Raw genomic sequence first — 17955 nt, 5'->3', positions numbered from 1 at the left:
GTCACAGAGAGGACGTGCACGCTCCACTCAGACAGCACCTGAGGTCTGGATTGAAGGGGGGTATCTGGCGCTGTGAGGCAGCAGGTTTAACAGCTCTGCTACTGCGCTGTCACTCTGTTGAGACCACTACCTTTCATGTCTTATGTTAATGATCTGGATGATGGAATTGGTGGCATTTTGGCCAATTTTGTGGATGATACGAAGATACATACAGAGTCTGCAGAAGAACTTGGACAGGCTGGGAGAGTGGGCAAAGAAGGTGGCAAATGGAATACAGCATAGCAAAATGTATGGTCATTGACTTTGGCAGAAGGAATAAAGGTATAGACTATTCCCTAAATGAAATGGTTCAAAAATTGGAGGTGCAAAGTGACTTGGGAGTGCAGGTACAGGGTTTCCAAAAGGTTAATATGCAGGTTGGGTCGATAGGAAGGAAGGCAAGTGCAATATTAACATTCATTTCGAGAGGGCTAGAATCTAAAAACAAGTATGTAATGCTGTGGCAATATAAGATGCTGGTCAGGCAATATTTAGAATATTGTGAGAAGTTTTGGGCCCCATATCTGAGGAGGGATGTGCTGACATTGTCGGGGGGGCCAGAGGAGGTTTCCGAGAATGATCCCAAGGATGATCGGTTTAACGTACGAGGGGTGTTTGACGGCCCTGGGTCTGTACTCGCTGGAGTTTAGAAGGATGAGGGGGGGATCTCATTCAAACCTACGGAGAAATGAAAGGGCTAGGTAGCTTGGATGGAGGAGCTTACGACCATGGAGGAGCTTACGACAGCATCAGAAAAAAAGATTTTTTTTTTAGCTAGCGGGCAGTGAAACTGCAATGAATTGCCACAGACGGCCGATGAGGCCAAGTTATTGGGTATTGTTAAAGCAGGGAATGATAGGCTCTTGATTACTAAGGATGTCAACGGTTATGGGGGGAAAGCAGGAAAATGAGGTTGAGAGGGGAAAATGGATAAATGATCGAATGGCGAGCACACTCGATGGGCAATATGACCTAATTCTGCTGCTATGTCTTATGGTGTGATGAGGAGATAAGGAGTGAAGACGTGTGAAACGTGGTCAGAGGAAGGGATGTAGGTGGAAGGAGGCAGGGAGGAGAAGGAGAAACGGGGGCAGGATTGTGGGAAAGGTAGGTGCGCATCCAGGTGGTCACAGGGAAGTGAGAGTGGAAAGGGGGGGGGAAGGGACTCACTATGGCATTGGAGTAGGCCCAGGACAGAAAGACCATGATGGACAGGAAGGAGAGTTAAAATAGTTACCAACCAGGAGATCCAGCAGACCTTGGCGGACCGAGCACAAATGTTTGGTGAAATGGTCGCCTAGTATTAGCTTGGTCGATGTTAAGGCCGCATTAGGAGTACTGACTACAGTAGATGCGGTTAGAGGATGTGAATCTCGGTCTCCGCTGCTTGGGTCACTGGATGGATATACTGGAGGAGGTGTAGGGACAGGTATTACATCTGCTATTGCAATGGAAAGTACCTGGGAGAGGATGGTTTGGGTGGGAAGGGACGAGTGAACCAAGGGGTTGCAGAGGGAGTGGTCTTTGCAGAAAGCAGAAAGTGGTCGGGATGGGAACATGTGACTGGTGGTGGGATCGCATAGGAGGTGACAGATGTGGTGGGTGTGGAGGCTGATGGAATGAAAGGTAAGGACCAGGGGAACTCCACTGCCAGAGTGAGGCCACATGCAAACTGGAGGAACAACACCTCATCTCCCCCTCGCGTAGCTTATAACCAAACAGCAAGAACGTTGAATTCTGCAATTATCGGTCACTAACCAACAAATAAGCTTCCTCCCTTTTCCCCCTCTCTCCACTCTGCCAAACTGCCCTCACCTATCATTTGCCTGGCTTTGTCCTGCCGTCACCCCTCACCCAGCTTTCTGCCCCCAAATACAATTAGTCTGAGAAAGGGTCGCAATACGAAACATTGCATGTTCATGTTCTCCAGATATAGAACTAATGTGAACATGCAATCGATGGTTGGCATGAACATGTTGTATATCTGGACTTCAGCCACGCATTTGCCAAGGTTCCACATGGTAGGCTGCTCTGGAAGGTTAGATCACGTGGGATCCAAGGAGAGATAGCTGAATGGATAGAAAATTGGCTTCATGGAAGGAAGCAAGCAGAAGGTGATGGTGGAAGGTTGCTTCTCGGACAGGAGGCCTGTGACTAATGGTGTGCCTCAGGGTTCGGTGCTGGGCCTACAATATATGAATGATTTGGATGAGATCTTACATGGCAAGATTAGCAAGTATGCTGATGATGCAAAAGTGGGTGGTATTGCAGATAGTAAAGACGGTTGTCAAAAATTGCAGCAGGGTTGTGCAGGTGGGCTGAGGTATGGTTTATGAAATTTAATACAATGTGAGACGTATAGGAGTGCATGTACATAGTTTCTTGTCACAGGTAGATAGGGTGGTCAAAAAGGCTTTTGGTACATTGGCCTTCATCTGTATTGTATCGGAGTTGGGAGGTCATGTTACAGTTATAAAAGACGATGGTGAAGCCACATTTATAGTATTGTGGTGAGTTCTGGGCACCATGTTATATGAAAGATGTTGTCAAGTTGGAAATGCTACAGAGAAGATTTACGAAGATGTTGCCAGGATTCAAGGGTCTGAGTTGAAAGGAGAGGTTGAGCAGTCTGGGACACTATTCCTTGGAGCGCAGGAGGATGAGGGATCTTATAGAGCTGCATAAGACCATGACAGGAATAGATCAAGTAGATGCATAGTCTCTTCCCCAAAGCAGGGGAATCGAGAACCAGAGGACATGATTTATGGTGACCGGGAAAAGATTTAATCGGAATGAGAGGGGTAACTCTTTCACACAAAGGGTAGTGGAGGTAGCTGAGGCAGGGACTATCACAACATTTAAGAAACAATTAGACATGTACATGGATAGGACAGGTTTAGAACGATATGAGCCAAACGCAGGCAAGTGGGACATTTTGGTCGGTGTGAGCTATAGACAATAGGTGCAGGAGTAGGCCATTCGGCCCTTCGAGTCAGCACCGCCATTCAATGTGATCATGGCTGATCATCCACAATCAGTACCCCGTTCCTGCCTTCTCCCCATATCCCCTGACTCCACTATCTTTAAGAGCCTTATCAAGCTTTTTCTTGAAAATATCCCGAGAACTGTCCTCCACCGCCCTCTGGGCCAGAGAATTCCACAGACTCACAACTCTGTGTGAAAAAGTGTTTCCTCATCTCCGTTCTAAATGCCTTACCCCTTATTCTTAAACCATGGCCCCTGGTTCTGGACTCCCCCAACATCGAGAACATGTTTCCTGCTTCTAGCGTGTCCAAACTCTTAATAATCTTATATGTTTCAATAAGGTGTCCTCTCATCCTTCTAAATTCCAGAGTATACAAGCCCAATCGCTCCATTCTTTCAGCATATGACAATCCCGCCATCCCGGGAATTAACCTTGTGAACCTACGCTGCACTCCCTCAATAGCAAGAATGTCCTTCCTCAAAGTAGGGGACCAAAACTGTACACAATACTCCAGGTGTGGTCTGTACAACTGCAGAAGGACGTCTTTGCTCCTATACTCCTCCTCTGGTTATGACGGCCAACATGCCATTCGGTTTCTTCACTGATTGCTGTACCTGCATGCTTACTTTCATTGACTGATGAACAAGGACCCCGAGATCCCATTGTACTTCCCCTTTTCCCAATTTAACACCATTTAGATAATAATCTGCCTTCCTGTTTTTGCTACCAAAGTGGATAACCTCACATTTATATACATTAAACTGCATCTGCCATGCATCTGCCCACTCCCCCAACCTGTCCAAGTCTCCCTGCATTCTCATAGCATCCTCCTCACACTTCACACTGCCACCCAGCTTTGTGTCATCTGCAAATTTACTAATGTTACTTTGAATCCCGTCATCAAAATCATTGATGTATATTGTAAATAGCTGCGGTTCCAGCACCGAGCCTTGCGGTCCCAGCACCGAGCCTTGCGGTACCCCACTAGTCACTGCCTGCCATTCTGAAAGGGACCCGTTAAACCCTACTCTTTGTTTCCTGTCTGTCAACCAATTTTCTATCCATGTCAGCACCCTACCCCCAATACCATGTGCTCTAATTTTGCCCACTATTCTCCTATGTGGGACCATATCAAATGCTTTCTGAAAGTCCAGGTACACTACATCCACTAGGTCTCCCTTGTCCATTTTCCTAGTTACATCCTCAAAAAATTCCCGAAGATTAGTCAAGTGTAGCGGCACCAAATGTGGTGAATAAGGCCAGATGTCAGGCAGATTCAAACAGTAGTTTTATTCAGGTGTTACATGTTAAGTTGTTCCGCTAATGTAATTGTCATTGCTGCTGTAGCTGAGCGAGGTTGTTCTCTCAGGCTCAGCTACCTGTTGACTCCCTTGGTCTCAAGGTGAGATAAGCTTAAGTAGCAGGACACTCCCCTAGGCCGTGAAGACACGTGCCAGCCCTCGTAGCTACTGACGAGGGTTCAACCATAAGTGGTCAGTGTATCAGCTGACGCCACACAAGCATGATTTCCCCTTCGTAAATCCATGCTGACTCGGACCGATCCTGTTACTGCTATCCAAATGTTCTGTAATTTCATCTTTTATTATTGACTCCAGCATCTTCCCCAACACCAATGTCAGGCTAACTGGTCTATAATTCCCTGTTTTCTCTCTCCCGCCTTTCTTAAAAAGTGGGATAACATTAGCTACCCTCCAATCTACAGGAACTGATCCTGAATCTATAGAACATTGGAAAATTATCACCAATACGTCCACAATTTCTAGAGCCTCTTGCCTAAGTACCCTGGAATGCAGACCATCAGGCCCTGGGGATTTATCAACCTTCAGTCCCATCAGTCTACCCAACACCATTTCCTGCCTAATGTGGATTTCCTTCAGTTCCTCCGTCACCCCAGATCCTCTGGCCACTAGTACACCAGGAAGATTGTTTGTGCCCTCCTTAGTGAAGACGGATCCAAAGTACCTTTTCAACTCATCTGCCATTTTCTTTTTCCCCATAATAAATTCACCTCTTTCAGTCTTCAAGGGTCCAACTTTGGTCTTAACTATTTATTTCCTATTCACATACCTAAATAAGCTTTTACTATCCTCCTTTCTATTCTTGGCTAGCTTACCTTCGTACCTCATCTTTTCTCCCCGTATTGCCTTTTTAGTTATCTTCTGTTGCTCTTTAAACATTACCCAGTCCTCTTGTTTCCCGCTCATCTTTGCTATGTTGTACTTCTTCTCTTTTATTTTTATACTGTCCCTGACTTCCTTTGTCAGCCACGGTCGCGTCTTACTACCCTTAGAATCTTTCTTCCTCTTTGGAATGAACTGAACCTGTACCTTCTGTATTATTCGCAGAAATACCTGGACCAGATTGTATTCCCAGAAATACAAGCTAGTTGGGCCGAAGGGCCTACTTTCCTCGCTGTATGACTCTATGACTATGATGGACTGAAGGGCCGGTTTCCATGCTGCATCTTGAAAATTAAACTAAAACTAAACTAATAATGAGTCAAAATCACACTTTTCCACAAAAATATTACTAGATTATATAGTTCAGTATGTTCATTGTTTCGAGCTAAAAGTTAAAGAATGCAAAACACTAATAATTTCAGATTTAGATTGCAACTTGTGTTTGGATCACTAATCACAGTCAAAGCAATAGCTCCATCCCATTCTGTACTCCCAAAGAGGTCATGAATTAAAGGTTTTCCTTACAAACCAAAAGAAAAATATACCAAAATGGATATCGCAATAAGAAATTAGTTTTGTTATTTCTTGCACGCCTATGAGAAAATGATACCTCAAAGGATACTCAGAAGATATCAAAGCAACTCATGAAGTAATGGCAAATGAACATTGTTAAATCATTAGTAATATTTAAATCAAGCAACTGTTCTGCATTGTTGTTACTTAATATACAAGAAGTGTGGAGATGATTCTTGGAAATGTTGTTGCCATTTTAATTATTCTAAAGTATAAAAAATAACTTGTAATTTAAAGCCTTATGACATTCTAATTTGAAGCATTATTTTTAATTTTAACATTACATTTTCTGTTGCCACTGCTGGAAAGCATCTCATACGAAGTGATTTCATTCTGATAAATTATCTGTACAATCGACTGAAACACTATCTACAAAAACATTAGCAACCGAGGCAGCAATCCCATTTATATTCATCTCAGCACAAATTGTATAAAAAGAAAAATCACTTCACTGATCTGCATTATCGATGCCCTTAACCTTAGCAGTGAAAATCATCTGTATGAATGACATAAGCTTTTTAAGTGCAATACTTGGAGAGCAACTAGTTATTTAAAAAACACCTCAAAAAAACACAATTATTATAGGGTTGTCAACACTTTACAATGGTTGCTTAATGGTAACCATGAAGTTCCAACGTTTGTGAAATGTTTTCATGTTTGTGAAAATATTCTTTCCACACAGCAACTGTCTAAACTGTTCCTCTTCTATCACCCCCAGTATATCACATACATTTCTTTTCCTCTGAATTTAAAAGGAGAATAAGAATTTGGTGCAAGTTTTCGCTGGCGAAAAAAGTCTTATAATAGCACAAGAGGCCATTTGAGCCACCGTGCCCATACTACCTCCTGGGGAGCAATCTCATTAGTTCCATTGCCCATCTCGTTACCTCCCTTACTTATGCAAATCCATCTCACATGCTCATCAACTTCCATTTGATTATGTTTGCCATGCATTTACTTTGAGTGTACGCTACCATAGGTAATTAATCTACCAGCATTACTTTGGGACATGGGGGTAAATTCACACTGTCACAGAGGAAACATGCAAACCCTACACACAAATCCCACTATCTGAGGTTAAGATCAGGCCTGCAAGCTGTGACAACAGCAGTACCTGCTGTGCCTCCATGCTGCCCTATGACTACCAGGCTAGAAAACAATATTGTTTTAAATATTTATTAATGGCACTTGCATTTGGTTAATGCATCCATAATAGACAAAGCATTGAAGACATTTTGAGGCAAGGTTAAAGAGGGCAGCAAACAAAGTAAATGGAGCCACGCCGAAATCCACGATGCAAATCATCACCTTGATTCACCGTCAGCGACTGGAGAAGAATAGCTGAAACAGAACATGTATGTAAGCACATGGAAAGCAGAGCATTAGAAAACCAACAGAATTACTAGAGAAGCCACATTACCATGATAACTCAGGATTATGACAGGCAATTGGCAGGAAGAGTGTGAAAAGCAGTTGTCAGGAGAGCAAGATTAGTGTTGATCTTTATTGGTGATGGCTTCCAGGCTAACGGACAAGTCGAGAATTTCAGAAAAGAAGTAAAAAAGATGAAGGGGCAACGCGTCTCTTGGTGGGAAAGGAAAAGAAAGGAAAGGCAAGAGGGACAGGAGGGAAGAGGTTTCCTTGTGGAGCCTGCTTAGCTCTAACAAGAAAGCAGCAGCAACTCTCTGCTCAAGACCAATCAAATACCCCCAGAGTCACATTTATTTAATTAGATTCTGATCACCAATAGTGCGTGAGATCCCACTGATTCAGTTGGATCTTAAACTTGAACTCTTCAGGTTAATCACAAAAAAAGCTGTTTAGTGTTGAGATTTGTGCAGATGGTTAACCTGTTAATTGATTTGTTTCAATTGTCAGAGTTTTGCTAAAGGAGAGGATTAAAATGTAATCTCATGTCCCTATAACAATAACAATTAGAGGACTTTAAATATTTATCCTCAACAAGCAAATAATCATGTGGCAGATCGCAGGTCTTGATCCAATAATGCCTTTTGTTTAAAAAAAACCAGGAACATTTACTTTGTTTGCTCATTATGACTTTGACAACAGATCACCGATCCAACAATGGGATAACCTAACAAGGTTTAAAGTCTGAAGAAGGGTTTCGGCCCGAAACGTCGCCTATTTCCTTTGCTCCATAGATGCTGCTGCACCCGCTGAGTTTCCCCAGCAATTTTGTGTACCTAAGGTTTAATTTAAGGTAGACAAAAGTGCTGGAGAAACTCAGCGGGTGCAGCAGCATCTACGGAGCGAAGGAAATAGGCAACGTTTCGGGCCAAAACCCTTCTTTAGATTTAAATTTAAAATTAAATTGTGAACAATTAACTGTAAACAGATTCTTAAATAGGCATAGAAAGATATGATCCTATTGTGGACAAATGGGATTAGTGCAGACAGGCAAAAAGGTTTGAATTCATGTGGTAGGCCAAAAGGTTTATTTCTTTGCTGTATAACTCTATATCCTCTATCTTTTTCTTTATCTCTATCTCTTTTTCTGTTCAGTGAAAGAAGATTCTACCAAATAATAAGTAATTGCATTGCAACAGACCGTTCCTTTAATTCTTTGGGGGGTTTTCTCCTTGGTAAAGAATTTTCACAAAAATAATGCCTTACTGTAATAATGCCTTACTGTAATAATGTCTCAAACATATTGAAGGGTGGAAATTCCTCTTATTAGTGGGTGCGTGACTCAGACCTGAAAATCATCCTGAAAGCAGTTGTAACTTCGAGAAATTAAATTAGCTTCATTATTAGTGTCAAGTTTATTGATAGGTACCCAAAAAGTTGTTTGGGTGATGTGACAACAAAACATTTTTCTTGAAACTTGCAGGAACACAACATGTGTTCTGCCTGCCCCCCACAAAGAAAGCACCAAACCTACCTGCAGAGCAAATGGTATTGGAGGTTGAGGATAAAATTGCCATCAGATCCCATTAGAATCCAAATGGCAAAGGGAAAATGGTCATTATAATTTTACCAGTTGTGGATGAGCATCCTAACCTACTATCTACAATTATCTTTACGATGTGGATTTGGTGGGATCTGGGTTGTTTGCTGGTAGGTAAGTAACCTGGACTATTTTATGTGCTTAACACCCTGAAAACACCGAATGTTTGGGCTTAATATCCCCTCCCGCCCTATCCCAAGACAGTCCAGACAGATAGGTTAAAAGTCTTCTCACCCTGCTGGCTGTAAGGTTCCTATGTCTTGCACCATCTTGCTCCAGTAGCTGAGGATATGATACAAAGATGGGAGGCAGCAATGGGGGATTTAAAAAAGATGAATAAATGGAGGGGGACAATAAAGAAATGAGAAGTAATTCTAACCATAGCAACCCTGTCAATTTTATAGATACTGAAAATATTATTGCATTCAATACAACTAAAAAGACAATACGAGCCATTGATTTAAAAAAGATACCTCATGGGAAATATTTAGATTATTGAGTTTTGTACAGACAATATGCAATTAATGCTACCGGGCCTTAAATGTGTTGGTTTCCTTATCAGCCTGATACACAAATTAATGATAAACGGTGAAAAATAATTTTTTTATGTCGAAGTGGAATGGATGTATTTCAAATTGAACTAAAACAGTTAAAATGCATGAATTTTTGTTAAAACTGTATAATGAATAATTAATTCAAGATCAAGCTCCGCTTGCACAGCTGAGCCTTGGGGAGATGGATGTTTGATTATCCCCACCAAGTAACCTACTGATTTCTATTTCAATCAGATAGGATATCAGTCATCAATAGGATTTAGACATTCTACCCCGTTAAAAATGTTAGCAGAACTCAACATTAATTGCCTGGACTAATAGGATGGAAAACAGTAAATTGTGTCGCACAAAGTAATGTTGATGAACAGAGAGATTATTAGTCCAAATCCATCGGGCAATAGGGTTGTTAAGAAACATATGGCTGATAGAAAGATATAAAAGTACAATAACCATGGACAGGGTAGATAGTTAAAATCTTCTCCCCATGATAGTGGTATCTGATGCAAAAAGGTGTGTGAGAGGAAGGAATATTAAAGAGGATTTGAGAGGCAATCTTTTACACATAGTGGTTGATATCTGTAATGTGTGACCAGAGGAGGCGGTGGAATCAGATACAATCATAGGTTTAAGAGGCATTTTAAACTGGCACTTAAATAAACAATTCATAGATGGATTAAAATCCTAACGCAGGAGAATGGGAATAATGTAGATGGGCACAAATGTCAGCATGGAAGTTGGGGGCTGAACTCATCATTACTGTGCTGTATGAATTTGACTTCCGAATCTATGAATGTGGTTGGTCTGCTTAATCAGCAGGTCCATCTATTACAATGCATGAGGTAATTCAGTTTTCACTTGGCAGGACACTTTATCTGCAGAACTTTCAAACCAGGACCAAGAACTTGCTTGGTTGCTGGTGAGACGGATGTTCCCTTGAAGTACCACAGAATCTTAGCTGGGAATGAGGAAATCATCTACTTCCTGGAATGTGCAAGATTTCTTGGTAGGAGTTGAAGCGGTCTTTATTGAGGTTCATTCTGAATAGCCAGTTCCCAGGGATAGAGGTGTAGGAAGGAATTGCAGATGCCTTCTCACTGGGACAGGCAGCATCGCTGGAGAGAAGGAATGTGTGACGTTTCGGGTCGAGACCCTTCTTTCAATGCTGCCTGCCCCGTTCAGTCGAGTTTAGTTTAGTTTAGAGATACAGCGCGGAAATAGGGCCTTCGGCCAACCGAGTCCAGGCCAGCCAGCAATCCCCGCACATTAAAGCTATCCTACACGCACTAGGGACAATTTACACTCATACCAAGTCCATTAATCTACAAACCTGTTTGTCTGGGTTATGGGAGGAATCCGAAGATCTCGGAGAAAACCCACGCGGTCACAGGGAGAATGTATCAACTCCATACAGACAGCACCCGTGGTCGGGATTGAACCCAGGTCTCCGGCGCTGCAAGCGCTGTAAGGCCGATACTCTACTGCTGCACCACCGTGCCGCCCTGAACTGTTCCAGCATTTTGTGTCTATTCCAGGGATAGATACCGAGTCAAATATCAACTAGGATTAGAAACTGTGTGGAGGATTCTCTCTCTGCATAAGTAATTTTTTTTAATGCATGGAGATGCTTGTTACCAAATGTTGTGGATTGGCATATTCCAAGCTTGGTCTGAAGAGACTGTATTTTGCAAATCCTTGGAATATCTTTCTCTCAGGCCTAGCTTGGCAGTAGTGGGGGAGGGAAAGGGTGGTACACCTGGCAGAGTACTGATATTACTGTGATATGGTGGGCAGTAGGAGTGTTTGGGAATTGGGCAACTTGACCAACACTTTCTAGGAGGCATCAGATGCTGGGCTTGGCAATGCTGGAATTGATTGTGGATTGTGACTAATGGCAATAGATGAGTGATGCGGACTGCAAATGTTTGAACTGAGGGAATGGTAGGAACTGGGCATTAGGGCTGCCATTGTTCAAAGAGAGAAGAGGAAATGGGACTGGCAATATACTAATCGTTATTTGAAGGAGATTCTGGTGATTGTACCTAAATGCAAATGAACACAAGAAAATAGGAGCTGGAATAGACAACTGAACCCCATCAGCCTACCTCTCCGTTCAATTGCTGATCTGTATTGGCCTCAAATTCTCTTTAGTTTAGTGTAGCGATACAGTGTGGAAACTAAGAGATACTAAGTGTACAGTGTCGATCCACCAAGTCCAAGCCGACCAACGATCATCCATACACTAGTTCTATCCTACACACTAGGGACAATTTACAGAAGTCAGTAACCTACAAACTTGCACGTCTTTGAAATATGGCAGGAAACCTGAGCAGCCAGCGAAAACCAGCGCAGTCACAAGGAAAACATACAAACTCCGTGCAGACAGCAATCATGGTCAGGATTGAACCCAGGTCTCTGCTACGCCACTGTGCCGCCTCTTCTGTGCCAGTTCCCAAAAATCTTCAATCTTTCCTCAAACACTAATTTCCTTGATCAGCAATATTTGAAGAAAGAATTGAGGTTTGAAACTGATATTGGTTGATGGAAGAATTGGGCATTATTGGAAGGGATGTTGTAATGTTTTGTTCTTTGATTGGTGATTGTGAATGGAAATGTTTAAAGAAAGGAATTGGGGAATGAGCCTTGCAAAGTTTGAAGGATGGCTAGGACTGCATTATTTGAAGGAGAGTTTAAGGATTAGGGACTGGTGGTGCTTGAAGGGACATAGGAGATCAGGGCTAATGTCTGAAGGTGGATTGGAATCGTTTACTGGCAATGTGGTGAATGATTGCCGATTGGAATTTATAAAGTTGGAATGGGGGATAGCTGATCAGATTAGAATTTGATAAGGCTGTGTTAGTTCAGTTGTTGAGTTTGTACGAAACAGAGATCCATTGGTTTCTGAATGTTAAGTGAATCAAGGGATATGGGGATTGCGCAGGAGTGTGCATTGGAGATAAGTGGTCTTGAACGATGAATGGTGGAACATACTTAAAGGGACAGATGCCTACTCCTTCTCGTGTTTATTATGTTCTTACATTTCTCTCTGGCAGAGAACCAAAATTGGACAGGAATAGTTTCTTTGACTGGAATTAGGGAGAGAGATGGGAAATCGGAGTGGGACGGGGTTGAGGTTGGAGGGGGAAATGAGGAATCTGGATTCTCAATGGAAATGATTGTGGTGTCAGAGAATTTATCTGAGAATGTGATGCAGTTTCATTGCAATTTTGGGGTTGGGATAACCAAGGACAATGTTATTTACCTGGAAGGCTGTCTCTGTTTTAACATATGGGCATAAAGATGATGTCTCAGGAGTACACACGAACTGGTTCTTCCAGGACGAGGTGCTAGCTTTCAAAAGGTGCAAAATACGGGGAATTACCCCATTCTGGGTGGCCCTGAATGACTTCAGAGTGACTCAGTAGAAGAAATGCGAGGATGAATTTTTGGAATGATGCAAAATAACCCAGACATCGTCGCTACTGTGTTTCAGTTGCATCATGCTTAAAATAGAGCATTACCCAATAGAATTTTAAACATGAATTTTAATAAATGGTGATCAAATTTGTAATTTTGAGATCCGTTTCAGCCTTTATAAAATTTGTTTCAGGTATTTCAAATGTCAGTATAACTAACCATTTCCCTAGATAGATAACTTCATTTAGAGAATATTATGTACTACACTAAATAGAGTGGAATACTCATTGAAGTGATGTGGTGCTAAATGCACAAGTTAAGCAGAACAGTACCAACTTACTGTATGAAAAGTACATGTCCTCAATTGGACTTATGTTTGTCTATCTCATACATATGAGGTGCCTTTCTCCTGCGTTTGATTATCACCCCTGACGTCTGTATATCACTTACAAAAGTATAACACTAAGGATTTACAGAATCTTTAAAAAAGTGCTTTGATTTTGAGAAATGCAAAAATAATTTCAAATATGAAGGATGACCAGTTTTATTAAAACAATGTTATTCTCTCATTTAACTAAGAAGGATGCAAACATATGATGCATTTAAGAATTTGTTGATCAGCTGACACATTCATACTGAATGCAGAATAACATAAGTTAATTTTTCAGCTGCCCCACAAATACACATACTGCTTCACATTATTTCTGCCTGCTGGATGTGTGTGTATGTCTCACCCTGAATGTATTGGGCTGCAAGAGAGTGCCACATTGTCCAAGTTCTCCGTTTCCCAATTTAAGCGATGTGTGGAGTCCTTCTCTGGGCACTTAGCCAGAGCTACCTGTAATTTCAAAATAACATTTCCTTTTAAATCTCAGTTATGAGACTGGTTACACATTGTCAATAACATTAACGCTATTGGGCGTTAACACACATTTAATGATACAAGTCCATTTCGAAAGATATTCAAAGCCAATTGGATCCAAAGTTATCATTCTGGGAACATTAAAAAAATCTTACAATAAAAGCCTGTACTGTTTATCTGTATAACATTTATGGACAAAACAAATACATTGCTTCATTAAATTGCTTTTTTAGTTCCAATAAAAGTAGAAAATATACATTATTTGAAAAGGTTCTGAATGAAATTTAAAATGAAAATCATCAAAGATGTGGCTTTATTTTGTAAAAATGCTTTACTTTAAAAAAAAAAAGGTATGAATAGATGTTAAACTAACACGTATTATAAAGTTACATACCTGGTTACTTGTAGCTGTGATTAACTCTTCAATCATGGCACTGTCTCTGTAGTACGGACCATGGCTTGGTGTGTTGGACCTGTCTGAACTGAAGGATCGCAGGCTGATGGATTAGCCAGTTGCCGTGGCAATGCAGCAGCACAGCAATGCAGTGGAATGGGCAGGAGAGTGAAGAAAGCATGCAATTAACATTTTGCAACTTCCAGGGGATTAGGAGCTAACAAAAGGAAAACAAAAATAAGCCTATGGGGACCATTCTGTATATTCAAGTCAAAATATTCGTTCCAGACATTCTGGGAGCAGGCAAATAAAATTACCCACAAAGCCTTTTGATAACAATGGATCATTTCAACTGAGTGAATCGTACATTCTGGCCTTTGAAATATAATAGGCTATATAAAGAGAATGTTTGAATAACCGTGCTGTATTTTGATTTTGTTTCAATTAAGGTAAACAAATGTATTATAAACATGGAAAGAAAGTGTAGAATATTCCCCGCTGTGCTTTATAAGATACAAAGAGATTGCCGTGCATCAATAGATCATGCCTCCTTCACATGAAACAATTTAACACTTCATTCAAGCTGATCTACCAGAATCAGAAGGCTTTAATGGGGATTTATTTCTAGAAAATAACATGCAAACAATTAAAGAACAATAATCTCAAAATGCAATTAGCTAGCTCTCCTTTGGCTTTGTATAAGCTTTTCAGCAACATAAATGCAGATTATTCAGTGGAAACCCCTGGAAGGTACATGGAGGCAAGTGGTAGTCCGTTACATGCATCTTATAGTAACCATGTGACTATGTTGTGCACTAAAAGTCTGCAGAAGCTGGTGTTAACTATGAGCTGAATTCTATGGATGGTGTTCTAACCCTATAAGTGTTCACAGATCTACTTGAGTCACGTCATGAAGAGGTCAGATTGCTTGAGATATTAAAGCAGGGAACTGAAAATGTCATCAAGCCAAATAGTTTTCCATGACAAAAAAGTACTGAGTATAGACGTTGGGAAGTTGTTACAGTTGTACAAAACATTGGTGGCCACATTTAGAGTAATGTGTTCCGTTTTGGTCACCTTTTTATAGGATAGACGTTGTTAAGCTGGAAAAGATGCAGAAATGATTTACGAGGATGTTGTCAGATCACAAGGACCTGAGCTATAGGGAGAGGTTGAGCAGTCTAGGACTTTATTTCTTGGAGCACAGGAGGATGAGGGGTGATGTTAGAGTTATTCCTCAAATTCATGATAGGAATATATAGGTTAAATGCACAGTCTTTTACCCAGATTAGGGGAATCAAGAATCATGGGACAGAGTTTTAAGGTGAGGGGGCGGGGGAGATTTAACAGGAACCTGATTGGCAACTTTTATACACAATGCATGTATGGAACAAGCTACCAGAGGAGTTAATTGTGGCAGGTACTGTCACAACGTTTAAAAAAACATTTGGACAGGTACATGGATAGGATAGGTTTTGAAGGATGCGGGCCAAAGGAAACAGGTGGGACTATTGTAGGTGGGGCATGTTGGTCAGCATGGGGAAGTTGGGCTGAGGGGACATTTTCCACGCTCTGTAATAAGGTGATGCAAGTGAAACAAAGAAGCTAAGACTTGAAGAGATGGTTTGTTCAAACACACTCATCTAAAGGTGTGAGAGTTGCATAATAAGGTCCTGATTAACATTATCAATTATTGATAGTGTATTCAAACAACAGTGAATTGAAAATTTAGAACTTTTAGAATTGAGTACTATTCTGAGAAATAGAAACAAGGAACCGCAGATGCTGGTTTACGCAAAAGGATACAAAGTGCAGGAGAACCTCAGCAGGTCAGGGAGCATCTATGGAGAATATGGATAGGTGACTTTTTGGTTATACAGTTGGGCTGTAAGCTACTCAAGCAACATATGAGGTGTTGCTTTTCCAGTTTGTTGTGTGGCCTCACTCTGGCAATGGAGGAGGCCCAGGTCAGAAAGATCAGTAGAAAGGTCAATGGCAAGGTGAGTTAAAATAGTTAGCAACCAACTCTCAGACATCTCATACCTACCCCTTGACCATGACAACATAGATGAGCATCAGGCCATCATCTCCCAGATTGTTTCTGATCTCATCGCCTCTGGCAATCTCCCCATCCATAGCCTCCTATCTATCATTCCCCAGCGCCACACTGCCCGCTTCAATCTCGATTCCAAAATTCACAACAAGCCCCCTTGCAACCTCATCATCTATGCCTGCCCCTGCCCCATTGAACTCATCTCCACATGCCTTGATTCCATCCTATCCTCCTTTATCCAGCCCTTTCCCACCTACATCCAATACACTTCACACACCCTTTAAGTATTCAGTAACTTTCAATTTCTGATCCCCATTGCCTCATCATTTTCATGGAGATCCAGTGCCTTACACCTCCATCCCCCACCAGAAAGATCACAAGACCTTCCAGTGCTTCCTTGAAAAGAGACCCAATCAATTTCCTCTACTAATACTTTACTCCACCTGGTGAAACGTCCTCACCCTCAATAACTTGTTTTTTGACTCCTCTCACTTTCTCCAAGTCAAAGGTGTTCACAGGTTGGCACTTCCATGGGTCCCTGCGTTTTTCCCAATTCTTGTATCAGGTTGTGACAGCACCCTCTCCTTAGGATGCCGGTCTGATCCCTTTAACTGGCTGACAGACCAGGAGAGGCCAATCCTGAGCATCATTGGTAACAGTTGGGTCCAGTTAGCTGAGATTATTTGGCCACTTGAGCCTTGTCAACCCACTCCCTATAAAACCCAGGCATTTTGGGGGAGAGGGACAAAATGGAATGACTTCCTTTGAGTTGTGTCCCTCTGTTGCAGGTTTTGGGAAGTCTGAGCCACTGGGACAAAACAGAGACCACCAGTGCCACCATGTGGTCAAGACTGGACTGTTGGGGAAGTGCTAGACAGCCAGTGCCTCTACTGAGGCTAAGACTGATTGGCCGGGGCAAGCCTGAAATTCCAGTACCTCTTCCTGCCCACAGACAGCGAGGGACTGTGCCCACACACAGAGGCAAAGACTGGCTGCCAGGATAATCCAGAGACTGTCGGCCAAAACTCTTTTGGCCCTAACCCGAGCTGACAGGAAGAAGCCTCTACTGCCAGCACCTCCTCTCGAAGCAAGAGTGAATTGCAGGAAGAAGCATGAGATTGCCACGCCTCCTCCTTCTTCAAAGACCAGGACTGGGCTGCTGGGACAAGCCTGAGATCGCGAGCGTCATCGCACATGTGCTCTGACAGTGAGGGACAGTGGTTGCATTCAGCCCTGGATTTTCTTACCACTGTAAATAAAATATATCATGCAAGTTCAACCTACTGCGACTGTCTGTGTAGTCACTGCTGAACCCAAAGTCATTCGCATACGCCACAACGCGTACACTGGCATTATCCCTCAATTCCTTCACCGCTCCATTGACAATTATATCGAGATTTAATTAACTTCACCCTTAAGTTCCACCCTGTCCTCAAATTCACTTGGACTGTCTCTGACACCTCTCTCCCCATTCTTGATCTCTCTATCTTCATCTGACGTCGACTGCCTGATGTCTACTATAAACCTTTCGACTCCCACGGTTATCTGGATTACACTTCCTCCCACCTTGTCCCCTGCGCAGACACTACTTCCCACTCACAATTCCTCTGCCTTCACTGCATCTGCTCCAAGATGAGGCTTTCTATTCCAGGACATTTGGCGATATCCTCTATTTTTAGTAAATATGTTTTCCCCTATCCCTTCTGTGATAGATGGATTCTCCACCACTCCCCCCTGTGGTTCTGCTCTCTACTGCCAGATGGAACAAGGATGAAGTTCCCCTGGTAATTGCCTTTCACCTCACCAGCCTCTGCATCCAACACAACATCCTCCAACATTTGTTTCACCTCCAACTTGATCCCACTACCAGTCACATTTTCCCATCTCCAACCTTTTCTGCCTTCTGCAGAG

The 17955-nt window shown here is 42.2% G+C and overlaps 1 protein-coding gene across 39 annotated transcripts in view; it reads right to left on the bottom strand.

Moving 5' to 3' along the window:
- Window positions 1-17955, bottom strand: part of ank2 (ankyrin 2) — a 524159-nt gene that overhangs the window by 106661 nt on the left and 399543 nt on the right. For 21 of the 39 annotated variants that reach the window (XM_033023003.1, XM_033022993.1, XM_033023145.1 and 18 more), the window contains 4 exons: window positions 13992-14094; window positions 13470-13573; window positions 9002-9049; window positions 7108-7140 (listed from right to left, as the gene is read on the bottom strand). In XM_033023003.1, coding sequence (XP_032878894.1) covers window positions 7108-7140; window positions 9002-9049; window positions 13470-13573; window positions 13992-14094 — 288 coding nt within the window. The remainder of the gene's footprint in view (window positions 1-7107; window positions 7141-9001; window positions 9050-13469; window positions 13574-13991; window positions 14095-17955) is intronic. The other 18 variants (XM_033023097.1, XM_033023171.1, XM_033023226.1 and 15 more) reach the window with 6 other exon arrangements.

The sequence above is a fragment of the Amblyraja radiata genome, chromosome 1 (assembly GCF_010909765.2).
Source record: "Amblyraja radiata isolate CabotCenter1 chromosome 1, sAmbRad1.1.pri, whole genome shotgun sequence".
Taxonomy (NCBI): Eukaryota; Metazoa; Chordata; class Chondrichthyes; order Rajiformes; family Rajidae; genus Amblyraja; species Amblyraja radiata.
This window is presented reverse-complemented; position numbering and strand designations above follow the sequence as displayed.